The sequence below is a fragment of the Sciurus carolinensis genome, chromosome 3 (assembly GCF_902686445.1).
Source record: "Sciurus carolinensis chromosome 3, mSciCar1.2, whole genome shotgun sequence".
NCBI lineage: Eukaryota > Metazoa > Chordata > Mammalia > Rodentia > Sciuridae > Sciurus > Sciurus carolinensis.
The window spans coordinates 108,309,680-108,332,863 of NC_062215.1; the positions used below are offsets into that span (position 1 = coordinate 108,309,680).

A 23,184-nucleotide genomic window follows, 5' to 3' on the forward strand; every position below is an offset into this window, starting at 1 on the left:
TGCCGTTTTTGTTACTATTGCTTTGTAGTAGAGTTGAAGATCTGGTATTGCAATACCCCCTGCTTCGCTCTTGCTACTGAGGATTGCTTTAGCTATTCTAGGTTTTTTATTCTTCCAGATGAATTTCATAATTGCTTGCTCTATTTCTGCGAGGTACATCATTGGGATTTTAATTGGAATTGCATTGAATCTGTATAGAACTTTAGGTAGTATAGCCATTTTGACAATATTAATTCTGCCTATCCAGGAACATGGGAGATCTTTCCATCTTCTAAGGTTTTCTTGAATTTCTTTCTTTAGTGTTCTGTAGTTCTCATTGTAGAGGTCTTTCACCTCTTTTGTGAGATTGATTCCCAAGTATTTTATTTTCTTCGATGCTATTGTGAATGGGGTAGTTTTCCTAATTTCTCTTTCTGAAGATTCATCACTTATGTATAAAAATGCATTGGATTTATGAGCATTGATCTTGTAACCTGCTACTTTACTGAATTCACTTATGAGTTCTAAAAGTTTTCTGGTGGAATTTCCAGGTTGTTTTTTTTTTTTTTTTTTCAAGGCAGGCCTCTATGTTTGACAGGCAACAAAACCTCGTCTTTATTCTACTGGGCTCAATCTTCTCAGGCTAGAACTTGATGGATTTACTAGTTCAACTTAATGTTGTGCTGGTCAACCTAGGCCTTCTTATAGGTGTGGGTCAAAGAATGGAAGAAACTCAAACTTTGGATTCAGACACACTGGAGTTTACAGCTCAGCTTTGCCGTATACATGTTATGTGACCATCAGCATACTTCCTTATCAGTAAAATAGATGGTCATATTCTCTTACAGATGATCATATTCTTGGTGGATTATTTATTGCTGCATAAAAAATCACCTCATAATTTAGTGGCTTAAAAATTATATTTACAATGCTCATAATTCTATAATCATATACATGTTAAGGATACTTTGTCTCTGCTCAACTCAGTGTTTGGGGCAGCTTAAAGGTTGAATCATCTGAAGCCTCCATTACTTACAAGTCAGGCAATTGATTCTGGCTCTTGAATGAGACCTTAACTGGTACCATCAACCAGAATATCTACACATGGCCTCTCCCTATAGCTTGATTTTCCTAACAATATGGTACCCGGATTACAAAGACAATCATTCCAAAAGAAAGAGCAGTTAGGTGGCAGTTCAGTGGAAGCTCTGTTTCTTTCTGTGATCTAGCCTCAGAAGTCATATAGCATTACTTTAGCAGGATTCTACTCTTTAAAGTAGACTCAAAGACCCAGATTTAGGGGATGGCATATATAGTCCATGAATGGGAGAATTGCAAGATTCTGAAAGAGCATTTAGCACCAAAAGTATGGTGGAGTCCATTATTGGAAGCTAAAATCTGCTACAAAACACTTTTAGGCCCCCAAACATCATATCTCTGCCACATACAAAATATACTCATCTCTTTGCCCTAGGTCACTCTCCCAGGTTTATCAGGCTAAGGCTTAAGGAATACGATCTTGTCATCCTAATCAAATGAAGTTCATTGAGTGTGATTCCTTGCGTTTACCATATTGTGTATCAATTCTCTTGCGTCATCCTTGGAGAAAAGAAAAACAATGAAACATTATGCTCCTAACGTGCCTTTCTTCATTTCCAAAAACTAGCCAAGTTAAGGGAACAAAAAGAGCAAGTATGGGCCAGAATATCCAGATAAATGTTATCTTCAAAGACACTGACTTTCTCATGTATGCTGGGAATTAGGGCAAGTTGGTGTTATCTGTAGAAAGTTGCTTTCATGCATGCGTGCCAACTTCCTTGGGATACTGGTCATACAATGGGACAAAGCAAACCTAGTCAGTGATGTCACTGCTTCTGCAGTCCAACTTATAAAACCTTCCTCCCTGTGGTAACTGGTGTGAATCAGAGCACTGTAGAGAGGGAAGTGCTCACCCAGCCAGCCACCACTGGATTAGTGCCATGGGGAATGGAGACACTATTTTTCAGAGTATTGCCAGAGGCACTATGTGAAACAAAGATGTGCCTGCCCAGCCCATTGCCACTGGAATTTCTGATGACGCATCTGTCTAGCACATTGCACTGGCTCTTCTCTGTTAGTATTTCTGGATAAATCTTATATCTTACATCCCATCTCCAGGTGTCTTCTCAGCCTATCTCACTGGCCTATCACAATTGAGCTGTGAATGGTATTCCTCTTGATCTTAAGGTCTGTGAACTAAATACATGATTCCTCTATTGCACACACACACCTAACATACAAAGATGGGATAGATGAAGAAAAAGCATTAAATGTACTCACATTCAAAAAAGGAAAAACAGATAAATCAGTGCAGTCACTGGGACATAACAACTGTAAAATATAGTCAGATACATGTTTCCAGTACCTTCCTTAGGGCTCATACCTACTACCAGAGTTCTCCAGGCCTCTTACCTCTGCACGGAGTACTATCCACCCACTAATGTATTTTTCCTATTCCATGAAATATAGGTCATCTTTTTTTTTTTCAGTTAAGTCATTTTCTTGTTCTGCTTCTTTCCCAAAGACATTTCATGGTTGAGAGGCTTCTTTTAATTATATACTATCTCTATCATTTTCAATGCAAGGTTATAAAATTCCTTTAAACACTTTGTGGGTTTCTTATGAATCAATTTATAATCCATTCCATTAGACAAAAGCCACATGCTCAGATTCACTGAAATCTTTTTTTTTTCATTTAAACTTGGACTCTGTTTAAGAATACCACTGTTAAGATTCTGAGAAATTGTATTGTTTTATGGAAAGAATCTGTGAGGCACACAATAAGATCCTTATATGGCCTTTTGTCTGCTCAAAATGGTCTAAAAGACACTATCTCAAAACTTTATGAGGCATTAACAAAAGGTTTTTATCTTTAGATCATGTTTTCCTGACAGCACCCTGGATTTGATCTCTGCTCAGAAGCCATATCTTAATTTAGCATCATTTGCCATCTGGAGAGGCTGGGAATGAGAAACAGTTTTCTTTTCCAACCCAGCAAGTCCTGGAGACTTTATATATAACAGTTCTTTCTTTAGCTCATCTCTCTTCCTTGCATTTTACTACAGGCAGCTAGAAACAGACAGAAGGCAAAGCACTTTCAACCCTCTTTCTGCAAACTCCTCAACCAGAATATAGGTATATTTCCTATTTTTCACCTCACTACAGGAGACATTGTTACTAAACTATCTGCCATTGCATAACAAGAGTTCCTTTTCCTCCAGTTTGCAATATTTTCCTTTAAGTCCTCACCAGCCGTCTTTTTAAGGTCCATTATGTTTCCTCTAACAGATTCCTTGAACTCCTTTAAACTTTCACTAACACAGTCCTAAAAAAATCACTAAATCATTTCCCATCACCACTTCCCCTGATCCTTTTTCTTTCTTTCTATCTTTCCTTTCCCTTTTTTTTTTAAAAAAAAAAAACTAGGGATTGAACTCAGAGGCAGTTTACCACCAAGCTACATCCCCGGTCCTTTTTATTTTGAAACAAGGTCTTGCTAAGTTGCTGAGGATACCCTGCACTTGCAATCCTCCTGCCTCAGCCTCCCAAGCTGCTAAAATTATAGGGGTGCACCACCATGCCCAGCTTTGCCCCGATCCTAAACCTACTGCCTCATGTATTTGGTTGGGCTTTGGCTATAATCAGTATGAGTTCTAATCACCTACTACTGCCAATAAATAACCTGAAACTTAACGTCCTAGAAGAATGACATTTATTTTGCTTATAAATATATAACTTGAGAAAGATGCTGTGGAGATTGCTCATCTCTGCTCAACTAGTTTTAGTAGGGGAAACTCAAAAGCCGAGGGCTGAATTCACACTTTGTCTCTGCTCCAGGATATTTGAGACCTCAACTGGTAGACTTAAGCCTACAGATAACTTGTTGGCAAAGACCTGGAATCATCTGAAGTCTTGTTCAGGCTCATGTCTGCTAACTGATACTGGATGTCGGATGAGATCTTTACTAGGGATGTTGGCTAGAACACCTACATGTAATATTTCCATGTGTCCTGGGTCTCCTCACAACATGGTGACTGGGTTCCAAGAGTGAGCATTTGAGGGAATAATGAGACAGGAAGATGTAGTGCCTTTTATGACTTATTTTCAGTAGTATGTTTGTCACTTTTGCTGTATTCTTTTCATTGAGACAGTCACAGAGGCACAATAAATCCAAGTAGAGGGGAAATGGATGTTACGGATGGGGGAATGACGAGGTTCTGGAAGAACATGTGAGATCAAAACTACAAATGTCACCATTTTTGGAAATACACTCCACCTCCAAAGGGTTATGTGAAATTATTTACATTTAAAAACAGATGTTAACACATATCTATTTCCTTCCTTGTGCAAAGCATGCAGTTTTTTTCCACCTTTTCCAAAATATTACTTTAACATGGCATGTATGGATGGTCTTTAAAACCCCTCATATTGAATGTAAACACTCATGGATTTTTTTTTCAAAAAATATTGAAAACACAGGGCAGTCCAAAACACAAAGGCATGAAAATAGCTATGATAAATATGTTCAGTCAGTAAATAAATACACAAATTATGAAAAAACAAGGGGAAGTTATGAAAAATACAAATGAAACTTTCAGAACATATCAATTCTTAAAATAGCCATGATCAGGGAGATAATATTTATTGCTATGGTCTCCATTAAATGTATTTTTAAAATATATTTTTGGAAAATAAAACTATTTTCTATAATGCTAAATATCAAATTTACAGCTACTTCCTTCAGAAAAAAATAGAAGGAAAAGGGGATCAATATTCACAAGTCAAATTTTAAGATTTAAATCTTCTTTAATAATCTAGTAGATAACCACAGCATGTGTGCAAGCAAGCACACATTGTCCTGCTCAATTCTTCCCTTAAGTAACATCTCAATTGAAACTGAAATCAACTTAGAGTAATCCAAAACTCCTATTTCATTAGAGAGAGCACTAAAAGGGTACACTATGATAAAAGTCACTGGAGACTGTGTCAACCTGCCCCTAGAGTCGTTCTTTCTCAAATTTCACTAAACAAGGTCTGATTTCATGAAGCCAGACTCAAAATAGTTTATGCTCGATTTTATATGGGTCATGATTCAGAAGTAGCCAACCCATGTAAAGGAGTAAGCAATGAAGCAGAGTTCTTTCCCTTCTAGAACAGGCATAGCAACTAAAATCCTTCTTCCATCATAATATTTTTTGAGTAACAAGGACTGGGGAAATGGAAACACCACACAAAATCTGGAAGAAAATAAGAAAAGTGGGAGCAAGAAGGGGGAGCGAAAGTATTACATTAAGGGGCATGTCAGGCACCTGCCACTCCAACCCCCAACCTTCCAGAGAGGGAAAAATTGTAACTGTCGGAAATAAGACAGAAGTCTCAAAAATATGTACAATTCCCTACATTCATTTAGAATCATAATCAATGGTTTTGTTCTAGAATTCCATAAAAATGGCAAATTTCATAGAGAACTAATGCTAAAGATCCAAGTAATAGAGGCACAATACAAAATATCTCTTCCATTTATGCTTACAATAAGACTGAACAATGCAGCAATAATCTTGAACTGTTTGCACTGCTCACAAGTAGTCCATCCCTCAAAGTTTATTATCATTCTTCACTTCCCAATAAGGATTCCAATCCCTCAAGATAAATGGATAATTGTGAAGCTTTTGTAATCTTTTTCTCCTTTTCATCCTCCATGTCTCAGTAATATAAACACATGTTAATGAATTGGACATGTTAAAAAAAAATTTTAAGTACTTATCATTCTGTTGCACTTGACTTGATTCAGTCTCAAAATATCTAATCCATAGAATAAATAGACAAGCATTCAAATAAATAATTGGAGAAACAAATATAGCATGTTAAGAACTTTAAAAATAAAAACAAGGATTTCTGTTCTCACCAGTGGCAGACTAGCTATTTGGCACTATAATTGCCCTCCTGCTATAAACAGCTAAAAATCAGGGGATATATTTAATACAAATTAAACACATATGCAACATGTGTGTAAAATATACAAATTAATATATATATATTCACATATATATTTATAACATCAAACTGCTTCAGGCATTCAACAGGTAGAAGAATAAGATTATAATTCTTAAATTAAGAAAAACAGAAGAACCAAGACATATCATTGCCCAGGATCCTTCTTCACCTGGGGTATTCCCTAGAGAATCGTGAGGAGAAAGGAACAATCAAACTGAGCCTAACAGTCTTGCTGAGTTGAGTAGACAAATACTGCGAAGGTGAAGATAACTAGTACTTAAAGAACATAAAAGTGCTTTACAGTTTCAAAAAGCTTTGGAAGTCTGTATTATGGGTATCCTGGTCTTTTTTGAAATGCTACATGGTACATATTTAGATTAATCTTCAAGAAACAAAACAAAGAAAATTACTGAGATGATATAAACAGAATAATTATCTAAGAGTTCACACCGAACTAGAAGGTGTATGAGTACTGATGAAACAGAGTGTAGACAGATTATAAAAGTTGGGGTATCCAATTGAAATCCCTGAAAGATCACAGGATTAAGCTAACCCTGGAGTTAAGGTCACGTTAGACCCTCAGTAACAAAAGTAAAATGTGAAAGGAGTGAACTGTTCTTCAAGCACTTTAAATGTCTTCCAAGTCAAAATTCAACTCTTCAGAAAAAAAAAAAAGTGACAATAAAATTCAGACACTCAATAGCATAACCTTCACAATATCCATATCTAGTAAGAAAATACTAGACATGCAAAGAGGAAGAAAATTCTGATCCACAAGCAAAAAAGAAAGTAGTTAAAAAATAACATACCCGGAGAAAGACAAAGACATGAAATCAGTTATTATAAATATGTTCAATCTCTGAAATAAATATACAAATAAAGGGAAAACAAACAAAAGATATAAAAAGTACAAACAACACTTTCAGAACTGAACTGAAAAGTACAATGTCTGAAATGAAAATCTCACTGGAAAGGTATTTCAGGAAATCAAAAAATGAAAAAAAAAAAAGAAGAAATGAACTCAGAAGAAATGGGTAGAATTGAGTCACATTGAAGTACACAGAAAAAAGAAGCTGTGGAAAAAATAAATAGAACCTCAGTTACCTAAGGAACAATATCAAGTTGTCAAAATATGCATGTGTTTGAAAAACTCTGGAAAAAATTAGTATGGGACAGACAAAAATAAAACTGAGGTTCAAACATTTTTCAGAATTTGATGAAAACTATAAACACACAGATCCAAGAAGTTCAATGAACAAAAGTTAAATAAAAACAAAGCAATCTAAAACCATCACAATCTCATTGCTGAAAACTCATAAAAAGAGAAACATTTTAAGATAGCAACAAAGGGGCACGATAGAGGAAAACATAATTACCACTGACCTTGTCAGAAACAGTGAGGCTTAGGAGGCAACAATATCTTTAAGTGCTGATAGATAAACAAAAACTGCTAAATTGGAATTCAATGACCATTGAAAATATCCTTCAAAAATGAGGACATTTTTTGAATTAAGGAAGCTGAGAATCCAGTGCTCCATAGGGAATGTTAGAGAAAATTCTTCTGATTGAAGAATATAATACCAGACCAAAACTCAGATCTAAAGAAAGAAATGACAAGCATCAGGGAGATATAGTCCTTATTTTTAAGACTTTTAAATTTAATTATTTAAAATATAACTATGTAAAGCAAAAATTATATCAATATATTATGAGATGCATAATATGTATAGAAGCAAAAGTTATGACAATAATAATAAAAAGGATAAAGTGAGAAAGTAAAATGTATGTTATGGGTTCTTACTTTATATGTAAAGTGGTTTAGCAGTGTTTCAAGATAGATTATGATAAGTTAAAGAGACTTATAAATCCTAGAATAACCTCTAAAATTTTAAATAGGTATTACTTATAAGTTACAGGTAAAATAATTTAGGAAATTAAAAATATCAAACTAATTCAAAATAAGAAGGAAGAAAGTAAAATAGAGCAGATGAAAAAATAACAAGGTAATAAAGTTAAAATCAATCATGTTGAAAATTACGCTAAATATAAGTGGTCTACACACTTCAATTTTAAAAGTGAGAGGTTGTCAGACTAAATAAAAATGTAAGACCTAAATATATATACTGTCTACAAGTTTGATATATAAAAACATAGATATATAAAGAAAAAGTTGGAAATCACAGGCCATTCAAACACTAATCATAAAAATGTTTTAGTGGCTATATTAATAGCAGACTAAATAGATTCAGATCAAGGAATATAATCAGACATAAAAAGGGATGTCTTATAATTAAAGGATTTATTTGAGAAGACACAATAATCTAAATGTGTAATAACTAAAAATAGAACTTGAAAATATCAGAAACATAACCTGACAAAATGCAAGGAGAAATTAAAAAAAAAAAAAATCCACAATTGTAGTTGGAGATTTAACAACTTTCTTCAATAATTGGTGGAAAAAGTAGAGAGGAATCAGGATAAAAGATTGAACACAAATAATCTGACATTATATTTGTAGAACATTATTCACAAAACTGTAGAATATGTATTTTTTTTAAGGGCATACAGAACACAAACCATATTCTTGGCCATAAACAAATCTCAGTAACCTGGAGAGGATAGACACCATTCAGAGTATGGAGGATTCAAGATAAAACTGTCAGTAAGCAGGAGAACAAGATTTGGCTTAGAAGACTCGCTCCAGTAGCCAAGCCTACTACAACATACTACTGGCCAAGGAAAATACCGCCAACTTCTGAAAAGATGTCCTATTTTTCTGGGGAACAATTGGTCAAAGTATGTATAAAACAGAATATAGACATTTAAAAATAATCCTTTTTAGGACTTCTTCACATTTTGTTTATCTATCCATGCATTACTCATCTCTTCTTTGTAGAAAGGAAGAGAATGAGCTTTTATCACAACAACGTCCACAACCTATTTTTGTCCACCAAAGTTTTCCAGGTTGACTAGTCATCCCTGCATTCTTCAGTGACCTAGGGCAAACATCCTATTTTGAAATTCAAAGCATGGCATGGCACTTTTCTCCATACTAGTCAGGTTTCTGTGCTCACAGCTACCATGATTACCAAGATTGCCAGTTATTTAACATCTAGGCGCCAGTTCTCTCAGCCTGTAAGTGAAAGGCTTTTGTTGATTTCACTGTTCTATCACTTGTCCATAAAGTCCCCTCAAGATTTTCAAAGCTTATAAAGAATATATGGCATCCCTAATATAATTTTTGAGGGGCTAAAACTTCCAATTCTTTGCCGATTAAATTTAGACTTTGAGCTAAAAAAGAACAATTATATTTCCAGATATTAACATAGTAGAAAAGCTGAGAAATGAAAGATTTTCCAATATCATCATCTTTTCTAATACCATCATAAAAGCATGCAACATTTTGGGATAAATTGAACAAAATATATGCAGTACAAATAGATGGATCCAAAATCCTCAAAACATTGCTGAAAGAAATTGAAGAAAACATAAACAAATGAAGAAATATATTCATGAATTGAAGGACTGATATTCTTCAAGGAAGACATGTTCTCCAAATTTATCTATGATGCCAATGCAATTTAAATCAAAATTTTCAGCAGGATACTTTTGGTAGAAAATTACGATCTTGTTCTAAAATGTGTACAAAATTAGATAGAATAGCACATGACTTCAAAACAGAACAATAAATTTAGAGAACTTACACTGTTTCATTTATAGATTTACCATGTGAGAATAATCTAGATAATATGCTATTGATGTAAGTGGAGATAGTGATGAAAGAAACAGAACCACAAGTACATGACAAATCAAACTTTGGTAAAGATTATAACATATTTAAGTGTTAAAAGATATTCTTCTCAACAAAAGATGATGGAACAATCAGACATCCTTACAGAAGTGACCTTTACCTCATGCCATACACAAAAATTAATTCAAACTCAAAATGGAATATAGATTAAAAACTTGAAGCTAAATCTATAAAACTTCTAGAAAAACACATAAGATAGGATTCTTCATTTTCTTGGAGTAGACAAGCAAACCACACATAAAAAAATTAGTAAATTGATCCTCATCAATTACATCAATTTTAAAATTTCTGCTCTTTGAGAAACACTATTAACTTAAAAACAGATCACCAACTGGAAGAAAATATTTGCCATGCAGACAGTTGACAAAAAGAGTGCATACTGAGTAATTGCACTCATATTAAATTGATTTTTGCACATTAATCTTCTGGTAGCATTTTAATAGATTTGTTAGAATTTTTGTATATACACAATCATTTCAAATGACCATTCGTTTATTCCTTTCTAATCTGTATTTGTTTTCTTTCCTTCTCTTACCTTATTTCATGGATTAGGTTTCCAATACAATGTTGAATAGAAGTTGCAAGAATGAACATTGTTAATATATTTCTGATCTTAAAGGAAGAGCATTCCGTCCTTAACAATTAAATATGATAGTGGCAGTTTTTTCATAGAATTGTTGTGATGTCCAGAACCCAATGTGAGTATTCAAACACACAAGCACATCTATTTATTTGTTCTATTCACCCTCATTTATGCTTGAAGGAAATAGCCACACTGGGGATCCTCATTTTGACTACTCAAGTTTTTCATGTCCCAAATAAGCCATCAGCACCCTTCTTCTGGCTCTCTTATAAGATTAAGACAGGTACCTAGCTTGAGAATGCAAAAGGGGAGGAATATCCAGAAGAATGTGATACTTAAACTAAGTCTTATCAGAAAAATCAAAGTCAATCATGTGAGTTAGACAGAGATAGGAAGTTCCAGGAAGACAGAAAAAATAATCACATGAAATTTCAGAATACTAGATAAGCATGCAATATTTATATCACTCTCAGTAGCTGTAGTTGACAGACTGAAGAAAGAAATGAGAGATGAGCCTATGGATGACAGAATAAGGGAACTGAGTTACTATGGAACTCTAATTTCATCCTAAAATAAACGGAAACCTTTTAAATAAGATTTCTTTAAATAACAGAATGTGAAGATACTTATAATCTAGATCATCCTCCTCACTATTTAGTACACTCACTAATACATAGGAGCAAAAATGGAGAAATTATGTAAGAAAAACCCATGGCATATGCCAAAGAAACAACCTGTAGGGGCATAAACTAAAATAGTAGTAGTAGCCTACCGAGTAGTGACATAAAAATGGAGCAGAGGGACAGACAGAGTTTGGACAGAGGAACAATATGACATGGTTGTTTGGTGGAGAAAGGCAGATTTATCATGAAAGAAAATGAGTTCATTTTTGACAGAATATTCTAATGTACTTCACAATATATGATGTCAATATTTGCAAGAAAAGAATATAAATATAGTTAGCACAAATTGAAATAACAATGAGTCATTAAAAGTACAATTTGAAATAACAATGAGATACCACTACATTGTCACCAGAGAGGCTAAAATGAAAAAATCTGGAGCAACTATTATTCTCATACACTGGCAGAAGAAGACGGTGTAAAATGGTACAGAAGCCTTGGCCATAGTTTCTGTTTATAACCCTAGGTATTCACCCAGTTACACTCCTAGGTATTTATCCAAGGGAAATGAAAATGTATGTTTTTTAAAATCTTATACGTGAATGTTCATAACAGATTTATTCATAATAACTCCAAACTGGAAACAATCCAAACGTTCAACAAGTGAATGAATAAACAAAGCATGATGTGTTCGTGGAATAGAATTGTACCCAGTAATATAAAAGAAAAAGCTGCCGACTTATCTAACAGCATGGCTGCATCTCAAAAACATCATGCTAAGCCAAAGAAGTACACTTTGACATTTGCGCCTGAAGAGACTGCATCACAACCAAGTGGATGTATGAGGAAGCAGTTGGACATTAGGGCCTGCATCTTGGAAGAGCAGTCTAGAACAAACATATTGGCTTGGAAGTCACGGAACTTGTCAAAGACAAAAGAGTAGATGAGATCACGAAGAAGGTGTGTTTAGGATGAAGAGCAACAACGTTGGAATCTTGGGTAAATGTTAACATTTTAGGGACACAGAGAAAGGAATATATATGAACATACCAAAAGGGAAGAAAAGACAGAAAGAAGCATCAGAAGAAAGAAATCATTCTGGATGATGACACTGTGTAATAAAGGTCCTAGGGGGACCAAGGAAGAAACAGGTGAGTATTCTTTGTCCTAGGCTGCTGTATTGGTGAGCACACAGAAGACAGCCTAAGAGGATGAGTGAGTGGCAGAAGTTCCACTCCTGGAGTGGGTGGGAGTGAATGGGCAGAGATGGTGGGGACAGAGAATGCACTCTGCTCCTCACAACAGCTTGTCTCAGAAAGAAAAGAACATAGGGGATGGCTTTCTGAATGTCATCTTCCCACCTGATTATAAATTTTAGTATTTAATTAATGCCTCCAGCTGATGGGATTCTCAGTTGGATGTTTATGATATCACCCATGTATTTCTGGTAAAGGAAAGCAGACAGAGAGAAAAGTGCATTTTATGAAGTAGTTCACGTATTTTATAAAAGCAAAGATCCAGATTGTGGTACAGAATTGAAATGTGTTTTGCAAAAGCTTTGCTTTTACTCTGTGCAGAAAACCTCAGCTACATTTCTCCCTGTTCCAGTTCACTTATATCTTATATGATTGTGTCACCTTGCGTTTCTCCATTTAAAAATAAAAGGCAAACTCAGCAATTCTTTTTTCTTAAACTGCTTCAGTAACCAGCAGTTGCCACATTAAAAGCTTTAGCTGGAAGACTATAAAAATAGTCTAATGCTCCTTAGCAGGTAACTACATTTGAGCCAATTCTCCTTTCATGGATGTAGCAAGGTCAAATCAAATGACCAGGGAAGGACAGGATATGAGAGGGGTGGAGGGGGGTGGGGAGTCAGTTGACATTCGAAGGGCGAAAGTGCATTGTGCTTGGAATGTTTTGTGTAAATGTTAAACAGCATCCACACTTAACCACCTGCTTCTTGTTTAGAAGGGTTCGAATGAACAATTTCAAGCACAATTGAGTAACACTCAAAAGAAAATCAAGTGTAATTTCCTAAGTTGCTGAAGCAAGTGTTCTTCTATGAAATCGCCATTAGTATTTCTAAACCTGATTTGATTATATTTGAAATTTAATGCACACAGTTCAGTGGCACCTGGAAATTTCTTCATGTAGAGATGGAATTATGAGGTAGACCTTTTTCAATGATTGTTTCTCTCCGTGTATGTGTGTATGCAGCTTTAAAAAAATGCCCTGGGTCATATTTATAGTAACACTAAATTATTAAAGATGAAAACTTCATTTCTTTTTTCTCTTTCTTATTACAATATTTTGCTTTGCTTTGATGACACATTAAAATACAGGGGGGAAGCACCATACAAATCACATCATATCATTGTAGAGCTCATCTTGAAATTCTTCGCCTAGGCACTATCTCTAAACACTTGGTAGTTAAGGGAGAAAAGGTATTGTGAAATCTGCAGATTAGCTTGACAAATCTCTTAAGAAGGTAATTCTTTTACTGGCTTATTAAATATCAATTTCACATGATTATTTCTCTTTTAAAACCTTCAGTGTCTTCCTCAATGACCAAGTGAAGTTCAAATGCTCTGATTTGATCCTTACCCAAATCCCTTATCCTCCTCTGTAGGTTCTTCACTGCCATGAACACTCCTGTCTGTTTTGGACGATTTTCCTGCTAAGGAACACTCCCTTACACAAATATTCCCCATCCTTACAAGCTTCACCTTGTCAATTTTCTTGACTCTTTCAACTGAATTGATACTTGGCTTTCTATGTCTTTAGGAACCTTTCATATTTTTACCCACATGAAGCCTTAATAATTTTCTACCTTATGACATCTCTTGTGTTACTACCTTTCAAGGTTAGTTATTCATGTACATGCCTTGTCTTCTTAAATAGATTGTTATTGTCAAATGCACAAGCTTATTGTTTTTTTAACACCTCTTGCAATGACTTTTTATGTTACTATGCATTTATCAGCAATATCTGATAAAGATTTGTTGACTAATGTTTGAAGGGAAAAGAATATTATTCAATTTATATTATAAAAGTGATTGTAATTATAATTTTGTTAGAGCATTAATAACAAAAAAAAAAAAACTCTCTAAAGGGAAATGTTTCTAAAATAGACTTTAGAGAAACTATTAATAACCTCCCGAACCACAAATATATGTTTATTTTCTTTAAGAATCATGGAGCATTTCTTGAAAATCTCACTTCCAAAATGTCCCATAATAAGCCTAGATTTAGTGACCCCCCAGTCTCCAAGAATTTATCCTAATGGAAAAAAATAATTATACAATTTTAAGTTCACACTTTAAGTAAACTATTTCATCAGCATGAGTATTCACCAAATTTTGTGCATATTATTGTTTAAAAAATAAAGATGCTGAAATTGCAAATGACAACTATAGAAAGTAAAGTTAGTGCTAATACTGCTGAAACTAATGTATTTGTTTTATTGCATGCTTGTTTCACACTTGATACTAATATAAAATGAATAATATGCTTTTCTCTACAACCCTAAGAAGCAGCAAATTAATGAAGCCATTTGAGACAACTCAGTATTTGCCTCTCTTATGCTAAGTCCCAGAAAACATCAATTTTGTAGGGTTAGAGATACAAGCCAAACACCTTTTGTTTTCATAATGTCATTTTGGAACATGCACCATGAATTAGTCTAAACTATTACTGACTGGGTTTATACAGACATCTTAAGGGTTATAACACACATTTCAGAACAGTAAGTTCGATAGTGTATGTCTCACTGTGCAAAATAATATATTACTCAATGTTTTAAACCATATTCAAATGAAATGACCTCTAATTCCAATGCTAGAATTTTAAAGCAAAATTAGTCATTACAATACTATATGCTATCAGAACTAGAATCTAAAATGAAGTCAATTAATATTAAGTGCAATGAAGAAAAAAAAAAGACAGTATACTAAAGGACAAAAGGTGCCTCCTTCGAAAGGGTGGCATTCCGCCAGAAACCTACGCTGTAAAAATATCTGGAAGAATAACATTCCAGGCAGAGAAGAAGGTCAAGGCAAAGTCCCTAGGATGGGGAAGTGCTCAGCAAGTTCAAGAAACAAAAAGAAATGAGAGTCTGGAGAAGAGTTGGGAATAAAGGTGGTGGATACCAGAGGTAAAGGCAGAGAGGTAGTTTGACATCTTGAAAATACCTGTGGAACACATGAATGTTTGTGATTTTAAGTATGATGGAAGCTATCATCGGCTTGGGAGCGAGTCAACCCCAGTAGTCTCTCAATATATGTTGAAAAAGTGCAAACTTCTGGGGAAAAAAAAATTTAAACCTATTGTCCTAAGTGTCATATAGAGAAACAGCTGTTAAATTTAAATGTCTCATCCAGCTCTGAAATTCTAGAATCCTGTAACTCCCTAGTAGGAAGGAAGAAAACCAAATTCCAGTGTTGCTGGAACCAGCATTTAAGTTTCCAACAACCTTTCCATACTCTGCACAAAAAGTATAAAATGAAATTTTAGAATAATAGAACAGAACTGTAAGGAAACCAAAATATGACACATTTTCTTTTATTTAAAATAGAGCTCTATGTGCTTCACAGAAACAAGTGCAAGGAGTGCTTAATTTATTATTTTTGCCACTTTACAAAACAATACATTTTCAGAAATGCATACATAAAAATATAACATTTAGGCAGATAAGTATTTACATCAAGAGACAGCTGAAAGTTATGCAATAATATTAAAAAGCTTAAAAATAAATACTTTTATGACTTGCTGTTGGTAAAGTTAAACATTTTGGTATGAAGCCTATCACAGAGTTTTTACTAAATTCTAAAATACTATCATTTCTAAATAAAATAAGTAATATTACTGTAAAAGTGCATATTTTCACAGACTAGAAATTAATGAAGCATGTGAATCTCATTCATTTCTCTTTGGAATTTGGTATTCTCTTCACCTTCCACAATTTAATTGCAACTATGTACTAAAATCCCATCCATACTTTTTTTATACAATTTGTAGTCCAGTTCTCCTTTCAAAACCCAACTTATTTTTCATATCCTTTATATACATCCATTTGTGCCTTTTTTTGAAAGGCATTATCTTTTTTTACATACTTAAGAATATCAGCTAGCTTACAAAAAGTCTTTACAACAGTGATTCTTTTCACAGTAGTTCAAGAGTTCAAGGCATGTTTTGCAATGTCAAAATGCAATGGTTTTGACATTTGTAATATGTTCTTAGGTATAAGAAGAGTCACGCTACCAAAAGAAAAGTATAATTAGTATTAGTACTTTGAAAGTCAATCCAAAATTCCCTTTTCGAGATCTGAATCTAATTTTCTGTTTTTAGGGCATTTTAAAACGTGAAATACAGACCAATTTGGAATAATCCTATCCAATCTAGGATCACAAAAGTATATGAGCTTGACACTAGTCATTGTGGAAATGAACTAGAATTTAATATTTTGGCTCAGAGATTTTCATTTTATATAAAGAATGTGCAAGGTCTTTAAAATTGCTTAGATACTATTATTTAGACTATGGAGAAAATGGAAATATTGGTTCATATCATTATATGCTTGAATTTTTTAACTAGAACTTAGGCACATTAATTCTGTTTTATAGGCAAATTCATTGAATAGGTTCATGTATGGAAGAAAACTCAATAGAAATTATCAAAACAGGGTCTATGCACCTGGCTGCAGATTTTCTGGGTTGAAAAATAAATAACAGGAAAACACATGACCTCATTGTTTCTCTTAAGAATGCTAGAATGAAGAACCAGTGCATTTTATCTTGTAAGTTCTCTGTTCAGTTTGCAGATGTCAAGAACCATTTTGAATTTTTAAGTCCTATTGTCTAAAAATGTATAAGCAGGTCCACTGTCCGAAGATATGTAAGTTCAGTAAGATGTTTTTCTGAAAATTATTGTATTTTCTGCGGGTTGGAAAGTCTGATTTCAGTTTCTACTTGCTCTTCTGCTGGAAATATTTGTTTGGATTACAATATGCACGATTGGCTGTGGAGACGGAGGGTATAGGCTAATTTCATTCTGCACTCAGATTCTTTGTGGCCATATTAACAATCAAATGCCTAGTCCAGGGTAAAACTCTTGCAGTTAAAACTTTCAGATCTGGGGAGAAAACTTATAGCATAATATGAACAAATGATCAGAAAATATGGTTGTATCTGACAATATTAATTTAGGATGAAATAGAACTCATCTTCTTTCAAATGTTGTATTTGTCCACAACTAAAATAGAGAAATAACCTGGCAGTTCTTAGTAGGTGTATTTTAAAATGGGTATCATTACCTATTTTAAATATTATAGTCCAAACCACATGACATAATGGCTTAGTTTAAAAAGATGTCAAAAGTAAAACAAAGCAGTGGTATTAAACACAACAGAATAAATTTAGCAGTCACATTATGGGACATATATTTCACATTCTCTCTTCAGGTCACTGTCTCCAGTGGAATTTAGCATTAAAGCAAATGTAGGGGTCCTTTGTATGTTAGCTTAAAGGCTAGAATATAACCAGGCAATCTTTTTAAAATTGAAAGGAAAGTCATCTCTGCCATTAACAAAATCCTCTTTATAGTGCCAAGAGAATAATTACTAGTGAAGTTATGAGGTGAAACCTCTCATACATCAGTGGGAAAATTAAAATATTGTTAAGTTCAGCATGTAACTGTGGACTGGGCTAGAACACAACTAAAAAAGGACTGGGAATTATGGAGTGATTTAGGGTACATGAATCCAGCAGATCTTGTTTAATGCACTGAAAGAAAATGAAGGGCAAATATGAAACTAATAAAAAACTAAGAAGAAAAAAAGAGAAGTCAGATAATATGCCACTAGACATAGACCTAAACCATTTAATCTATCAAATCATCTTCCACCCCATTGTAATGCATAAAGACAGAGAGCAATCGTTACATAAAGTGGGGCAGGGGACACTCAGGACACTTCTCTGATCATCACTTGCACTGAGAACATCTATACCCTTGCCATTCTTAAATTGTACTCATAAATTTTATCAGCACAGTAGTTGCCTACCTAGCCTGACAACCATTTTTATAGCTTTTTACCTATTTTGGTGTTTCTCACTAACCTCACCCTGAGCAAATAATTTTAGTAGAAATACAAAGAAAAGTGGAATTTAATCATCCTTGTTAAATGGCACATTATGACAGTGCACATTCATGGTAAATTTAGATACATGTTAATTCATTTTTTAATTAGTTAAAGTTGGGTAGGGCACAGTGGTAGGTGTCACCACTGGGGTTCTACCATGACTAGTAGTCATTTCATCTCTGATCCTTGGTCCCCTCATCTATAAAATATTGGAATCAAATTATGAAATCTCTTAAAATCTTTTTAATTCCAAATCCTGGTTTTCATTTTTGGCTGTGATACATCTGAAATAATTCAGACCACTAAGGGATTCCTTTTCATTAGAAGGCTAAAATTCCAGAATGATAATTAAATAAAAGTTATGCTTTGAATCGAGGAGCTATTGATAATTTTGGAATACTGTGAGGAAATAATTAAAATGAGGTGAGAAAAAATGAAACATAAAATAAAGTTAGATGGAAAAAAGAAAATGAAATATTTGCATATTTGCATTAAAATGCTTTGAAAAATTGCCTGTTATAGAAATTCTGCTTATTATTAAATTTTTGATGAAAGTTTTGCATTCCAGCTGGATTGTTTTCCTTGTTTGGAAGAAGTCCTCAAGAAGAAAAGAAGAAGCTCTCAATCAAAGGGATTACTGTGTTCACTGAAATAGTGAATACGGTCCAAGTAGGTATTAACATATAGAGCTAAAACAAAATATTGTCAAACAGGCAAGTGTCACGTTTCACAAAAGATACTCAGAATATCTCCCAAAAACACAATGACACCGTTTTAAGATATTAAGACGAGACATTCCTAAGTAGCTTATGAGGTTGTATTTGTGAGTTTATTTAGAGGAAAGTTATTGAAGAACCAATGGTCAACTTTTATTTGTTTGCTACCATTACTTAATTTCTTGATGGAAAATAAAATGTCTCCATTTTAAATACATTGTTTAACGAAATCTATTTTCACATTCGTTTTAAATAATCAATCAAAAAGGTATTTCCTGACAAGCGACTTTAAGTTGTTCACTTGAACTTTGTGTAATGGTGAACATCAGCTCCCTGCTTCCCAATGATTGGCTGTTAGGTTCCCTGGTACTTTTGCATCAACTCCAAGATAGCCCTGAGCTTATTTGGTCCCAATAAGTCACATGGCAGCAAAATCCCAGGATAGTAGAAGTAGTTCTGCTTTCTTTTGTCTAGTAATTCTACAATAGTAGATGTATTACAAATAATTATTGTGGAACATCTAATGAATCTGTTGTAGATTTTCATTTTAAAATAAAAGCTGATTTTGAATTCTTCAGACACTGCAACCAGGTTACTATTTTCATACAATCATGGAAATTTAAAATGCAAAGTTAATTGAAAGTATAAAGATGAAAAGCAAGTGCTATGCCTAAAATAGTGCACGACAGTCATGTTTCACTTAACTCTCAAGTCAGAACATAAATTAAGAATTCTAGATATGACATGCCAAATATTTTAGACATAGAAGAATGCATACAACAGAAACTGTACCAATTACAAACTTAAACGCATAACTTATAAGGCAGCAAGTCCATGCTTAAATATTGACAACAAATAATGTTTCTCTTATTTTCTGGAAGTGATTCTGCATATAAATCACATCACCTCTTTGTACAATACTGAAAATTCATAACAGCATTTCCCTAAGCTTTGTATTATACTCCAAAAGCAAAGTATCTGAAAGGAGCAAAAGAACAATGATACTCTGAGCCTAACATAATATTTTTTGCTCATAATAAAATTTAAAAGAAACAAATATTACATAATGGGACTCCAAGAAAAACAAATAATACAAGATTTAACAGCATTAAGTATATACAGTAAATCTGCCTTCTGCCCCAAATTTTACCCTATTTTTATAAGTAAGCATTTTCTACATAAAATCATGTTGAAAATTAAGGAAAATATTACAACTTTTAATGTTTTATTTATCATTTTATTGCTCTGCTCCTTTCTTTAAAAAATGCATTTTGTAATTGAAATATAAGATGATTATGTTAGGAGTTATAGTTGACCAATATAAGAACAAATGAAATATGTCAAGATGTACACACATATAGATTAATAGAGTGAAAGACGAATTGATAAAATATGGAATTATATTTAGATACCCTCAAATAAATTCTAAAACATAATGACAAAGACAATGGAGATGTTAAAACATCCTCTCTTTATCAATTCAGTAAGTATATTCACTCAATACATGTGACTAAAACAGGAAATATTATCCTTGTTTATTTGAGACTGGAGTACAACTATAGTAAATAATTTCATTCTCCTATATGCAAAAACAGTCTATGAGAAATAAGGTAACAAGCACAAGCAAGATTACCCCTTCACATAAGCTCTTTCTAAAATCCCTTCACATAGGCACTTTTAAAAACTGGTGATATATTTAGACTGTAATATCCAAATAAAGATACTTTCTAAATGTGTTGCAAATTGAAAGTGATTTTCAGACCTATTCTAGAAACCCACTGTCATACAGAACTCAAGACATCCCACTTTATATTTTATCTGTCAATTTACTTTCTTCCCCCACACACTCACATCCCTTTTCCCATTCCCAAATTAGACTTTAAAATCCCTGAGGGCAAGACCTATCTATCTTTTTATTCCCTCTTGCACCCAATATTGTGGCAAGAAAGATATGGGGTGCTCCAAGATTATTTAATAAATGGATGAATGCATGAATGAGAATGAAAGTATATGCAAACCCCATAGCTGTCAGTTTTTTGTCTTTCTTATCTCAACTGAGTCAAATGAAGATGGATTTAGGAACATATTTCCATCGTGAAATGAAGTATAATAACTAAATTGTGTTCTATGTAAAAATACATATGTATATCCTTCAGAAAACTGTTACCCAAGTTGTGCTCTGTAGAACATTTAAATGTGGAATAGAAAAAGGTTTCCCCTGCTCTTGATAAAATGGTTCCATTATGGCCAAATAAAATGACAAATCCAGTTTTTAAAAAATTCAGGTAACATTTCTTTACTGCTATACTCCTCAAAGTACATAATATGCAAATGTTCAGTATCACTCTCTAAGAAGCTATCAAGGAACACTTTTGTTCTTGGATCATCTTAGCAGAAGACTGTTCTAAGGAACAGAGTTTAGGAAGCAATGTTTTGGAACAAGAAAATTTACCACATTACATCTCCTTCACCGAAGCAGATGTACAGATTTGAAGGAAGTATGTAGCATCCTATTAAATATTCATTATTCTGTATCTGCAAAACAAAGAATGAAGGCAAAGCTCTAATGAGCATTCTTCTGCACTCACCTGTCCATTTTGACTGCAAAGGTGAATATATATTTGCTTTTGCTAATACTCTCTGTAGGGTCTAATTGTTATACGTTTTGAAATTTTTTTCTAAATTTCTTTCAATATATTTCCTTGTTTTTTCTTCCTTTTCTGTCCTTTTCTAACTAAGCAAGTATAAACATAACAAGGTCCTCTGAATTGTATCTTAAGACATCTTCAGACAAAATATACTTATGTTTGATTAATCTTTGGAAATGTCCAGAAAACATGAATAATCATTAACAAGCAGGGTAACTACAATGTTTCTGAGGAAAACATTAATAGATATGTGTCTGAGATTTCCTGCAGCTGCATTATAATTCTGAAAAATAACTCAACACACTTTCTATATGACTAAACTCAAATATCATAATGAAAAATGTTTTTGCACAGGGAAAAAAGTACTACAGGGGTTCAAGGGAATATAGGAGGCACGCTGTCCCTCCAGTGTTGATTGTCACAAGATTGGACCTCTTGCCAGCTTTGCCCTTAGTTGTCTGGCTTTGGAACATTTCTCAGTGTTTCAAGATGTCAACCTATTTTCCTAGGGGCTGCAGTAGTAGTGAATTATGAAGAGGGGAATAAGGAGGAGAGATCACGCAAATGGGACTCTGACCTCACTTACATATTCCACCAGAAGCTCTGCATTTGTAAGTTTTATATATTAAAATTAAGAGCATTATTTATTTTAAGAAAGCAATCTGAAAATTTAAAAAGGGAAAACTAAAGATTGCATGATCTAAAGTTCTGTTTCACTATAACATGCTCAAGTTTACATTTTTAATAAGTTTCATTGCAGAAAAATAATGTGTCTTTACATTTTTTTCTATTCATTCACATGCTCTTGGTTCAAGTAAAACAAAATCTTAATGATATTTATTACTGTTATATAGCTTATTTTACACTTTTATAATATCTTTCTCATTAAATAAAAAGATGAGTTGATGTGTTGCTTTTCAAAATAAAATTAAAGACAACATGGTGAGTGGGTAAAGTCAACTCCTGCCCATGCTTAACTTTAGAGTTTTCTTTTCATGCTGCCTTTGGGCATTTAAATACTGTACTGCATTATCTTTGAGGTAGAACAAAAAAAAATTCACATACAAAGGGGAAATGGGAAAGAAAGAAAGCTGTGAGAGATTTCCTGTTGATACAATTATCATCTTTAGGCTTTGCAGTCTTCTTTGACACAAAGTTGAGAAATAGTCTTCTTAATTCTAAGAGCAGTTAGGCGGGCTGCTCCATTGGCGTACCAACACTCCCGCATTATTCTCCCCATGACTCGGAGTGCCTGTAAGAGAAAAAAATGTCAAAGACTTCAGCGACTTACTATAACAGTGCAAAAGAAGCAAAATCACAAAACCACGAATTAATGCTTAATTTTGATTAAACACACACACACACACACACACACACACACACACAGTAAACTAACAACAATACAAGAAGGAAATCAGGGCCAAACTTCTTCAAAATATTATCAAAATTAACCTTCTAGAAATTAACTTAATTGAACATTCAATTCACTAATTTATGGGAATGTGGTAGAATCTAAGAAAGGAACATAAAAGACTGCAAAGGACATGAAAAGGGTTGGAAATTCCTTTTCTTTCTATTTTTAAAAAATGTTTTGGGAGCTGGGGTTGTGGCTCAGTGTAGAGTGCTTGCCTAGCACTCGTGGGGTACTGGTTTCAA

At 33.7% G+C, this 23,184-nt stretch overlaps 1 protein-coding gene across 5 annotated transcripts in view; it reads right to left on the reverse strand.

Annotated features, from left to right (window-relative positions):
• Positions 1–15,609: 15,609 nt before the first annotated feature.
• The window catches only part of Acvr1c (activin A receptor type 1C), a 77,860-nt gene continuing 70,285 nt past the window's right edge, over positions 15,610–23,184 (reverse strand). For all 5 annotated transcript variants that reach the window (XM_047547072.1, XM_047547069.1, XM_047547068.1 and 2 more), the window contains one exon: positions 15,610–22,780. In XM_047547072.1, coding sequence (XP_047403028.1) covers positions 22,655–22,780 — 126 coding nt within the window. In that variant the 3' untranslated portion in view covers positions 15,610–22,654. The remainder of the gene's footprint in view (positions 22,781–23,184) is intronic.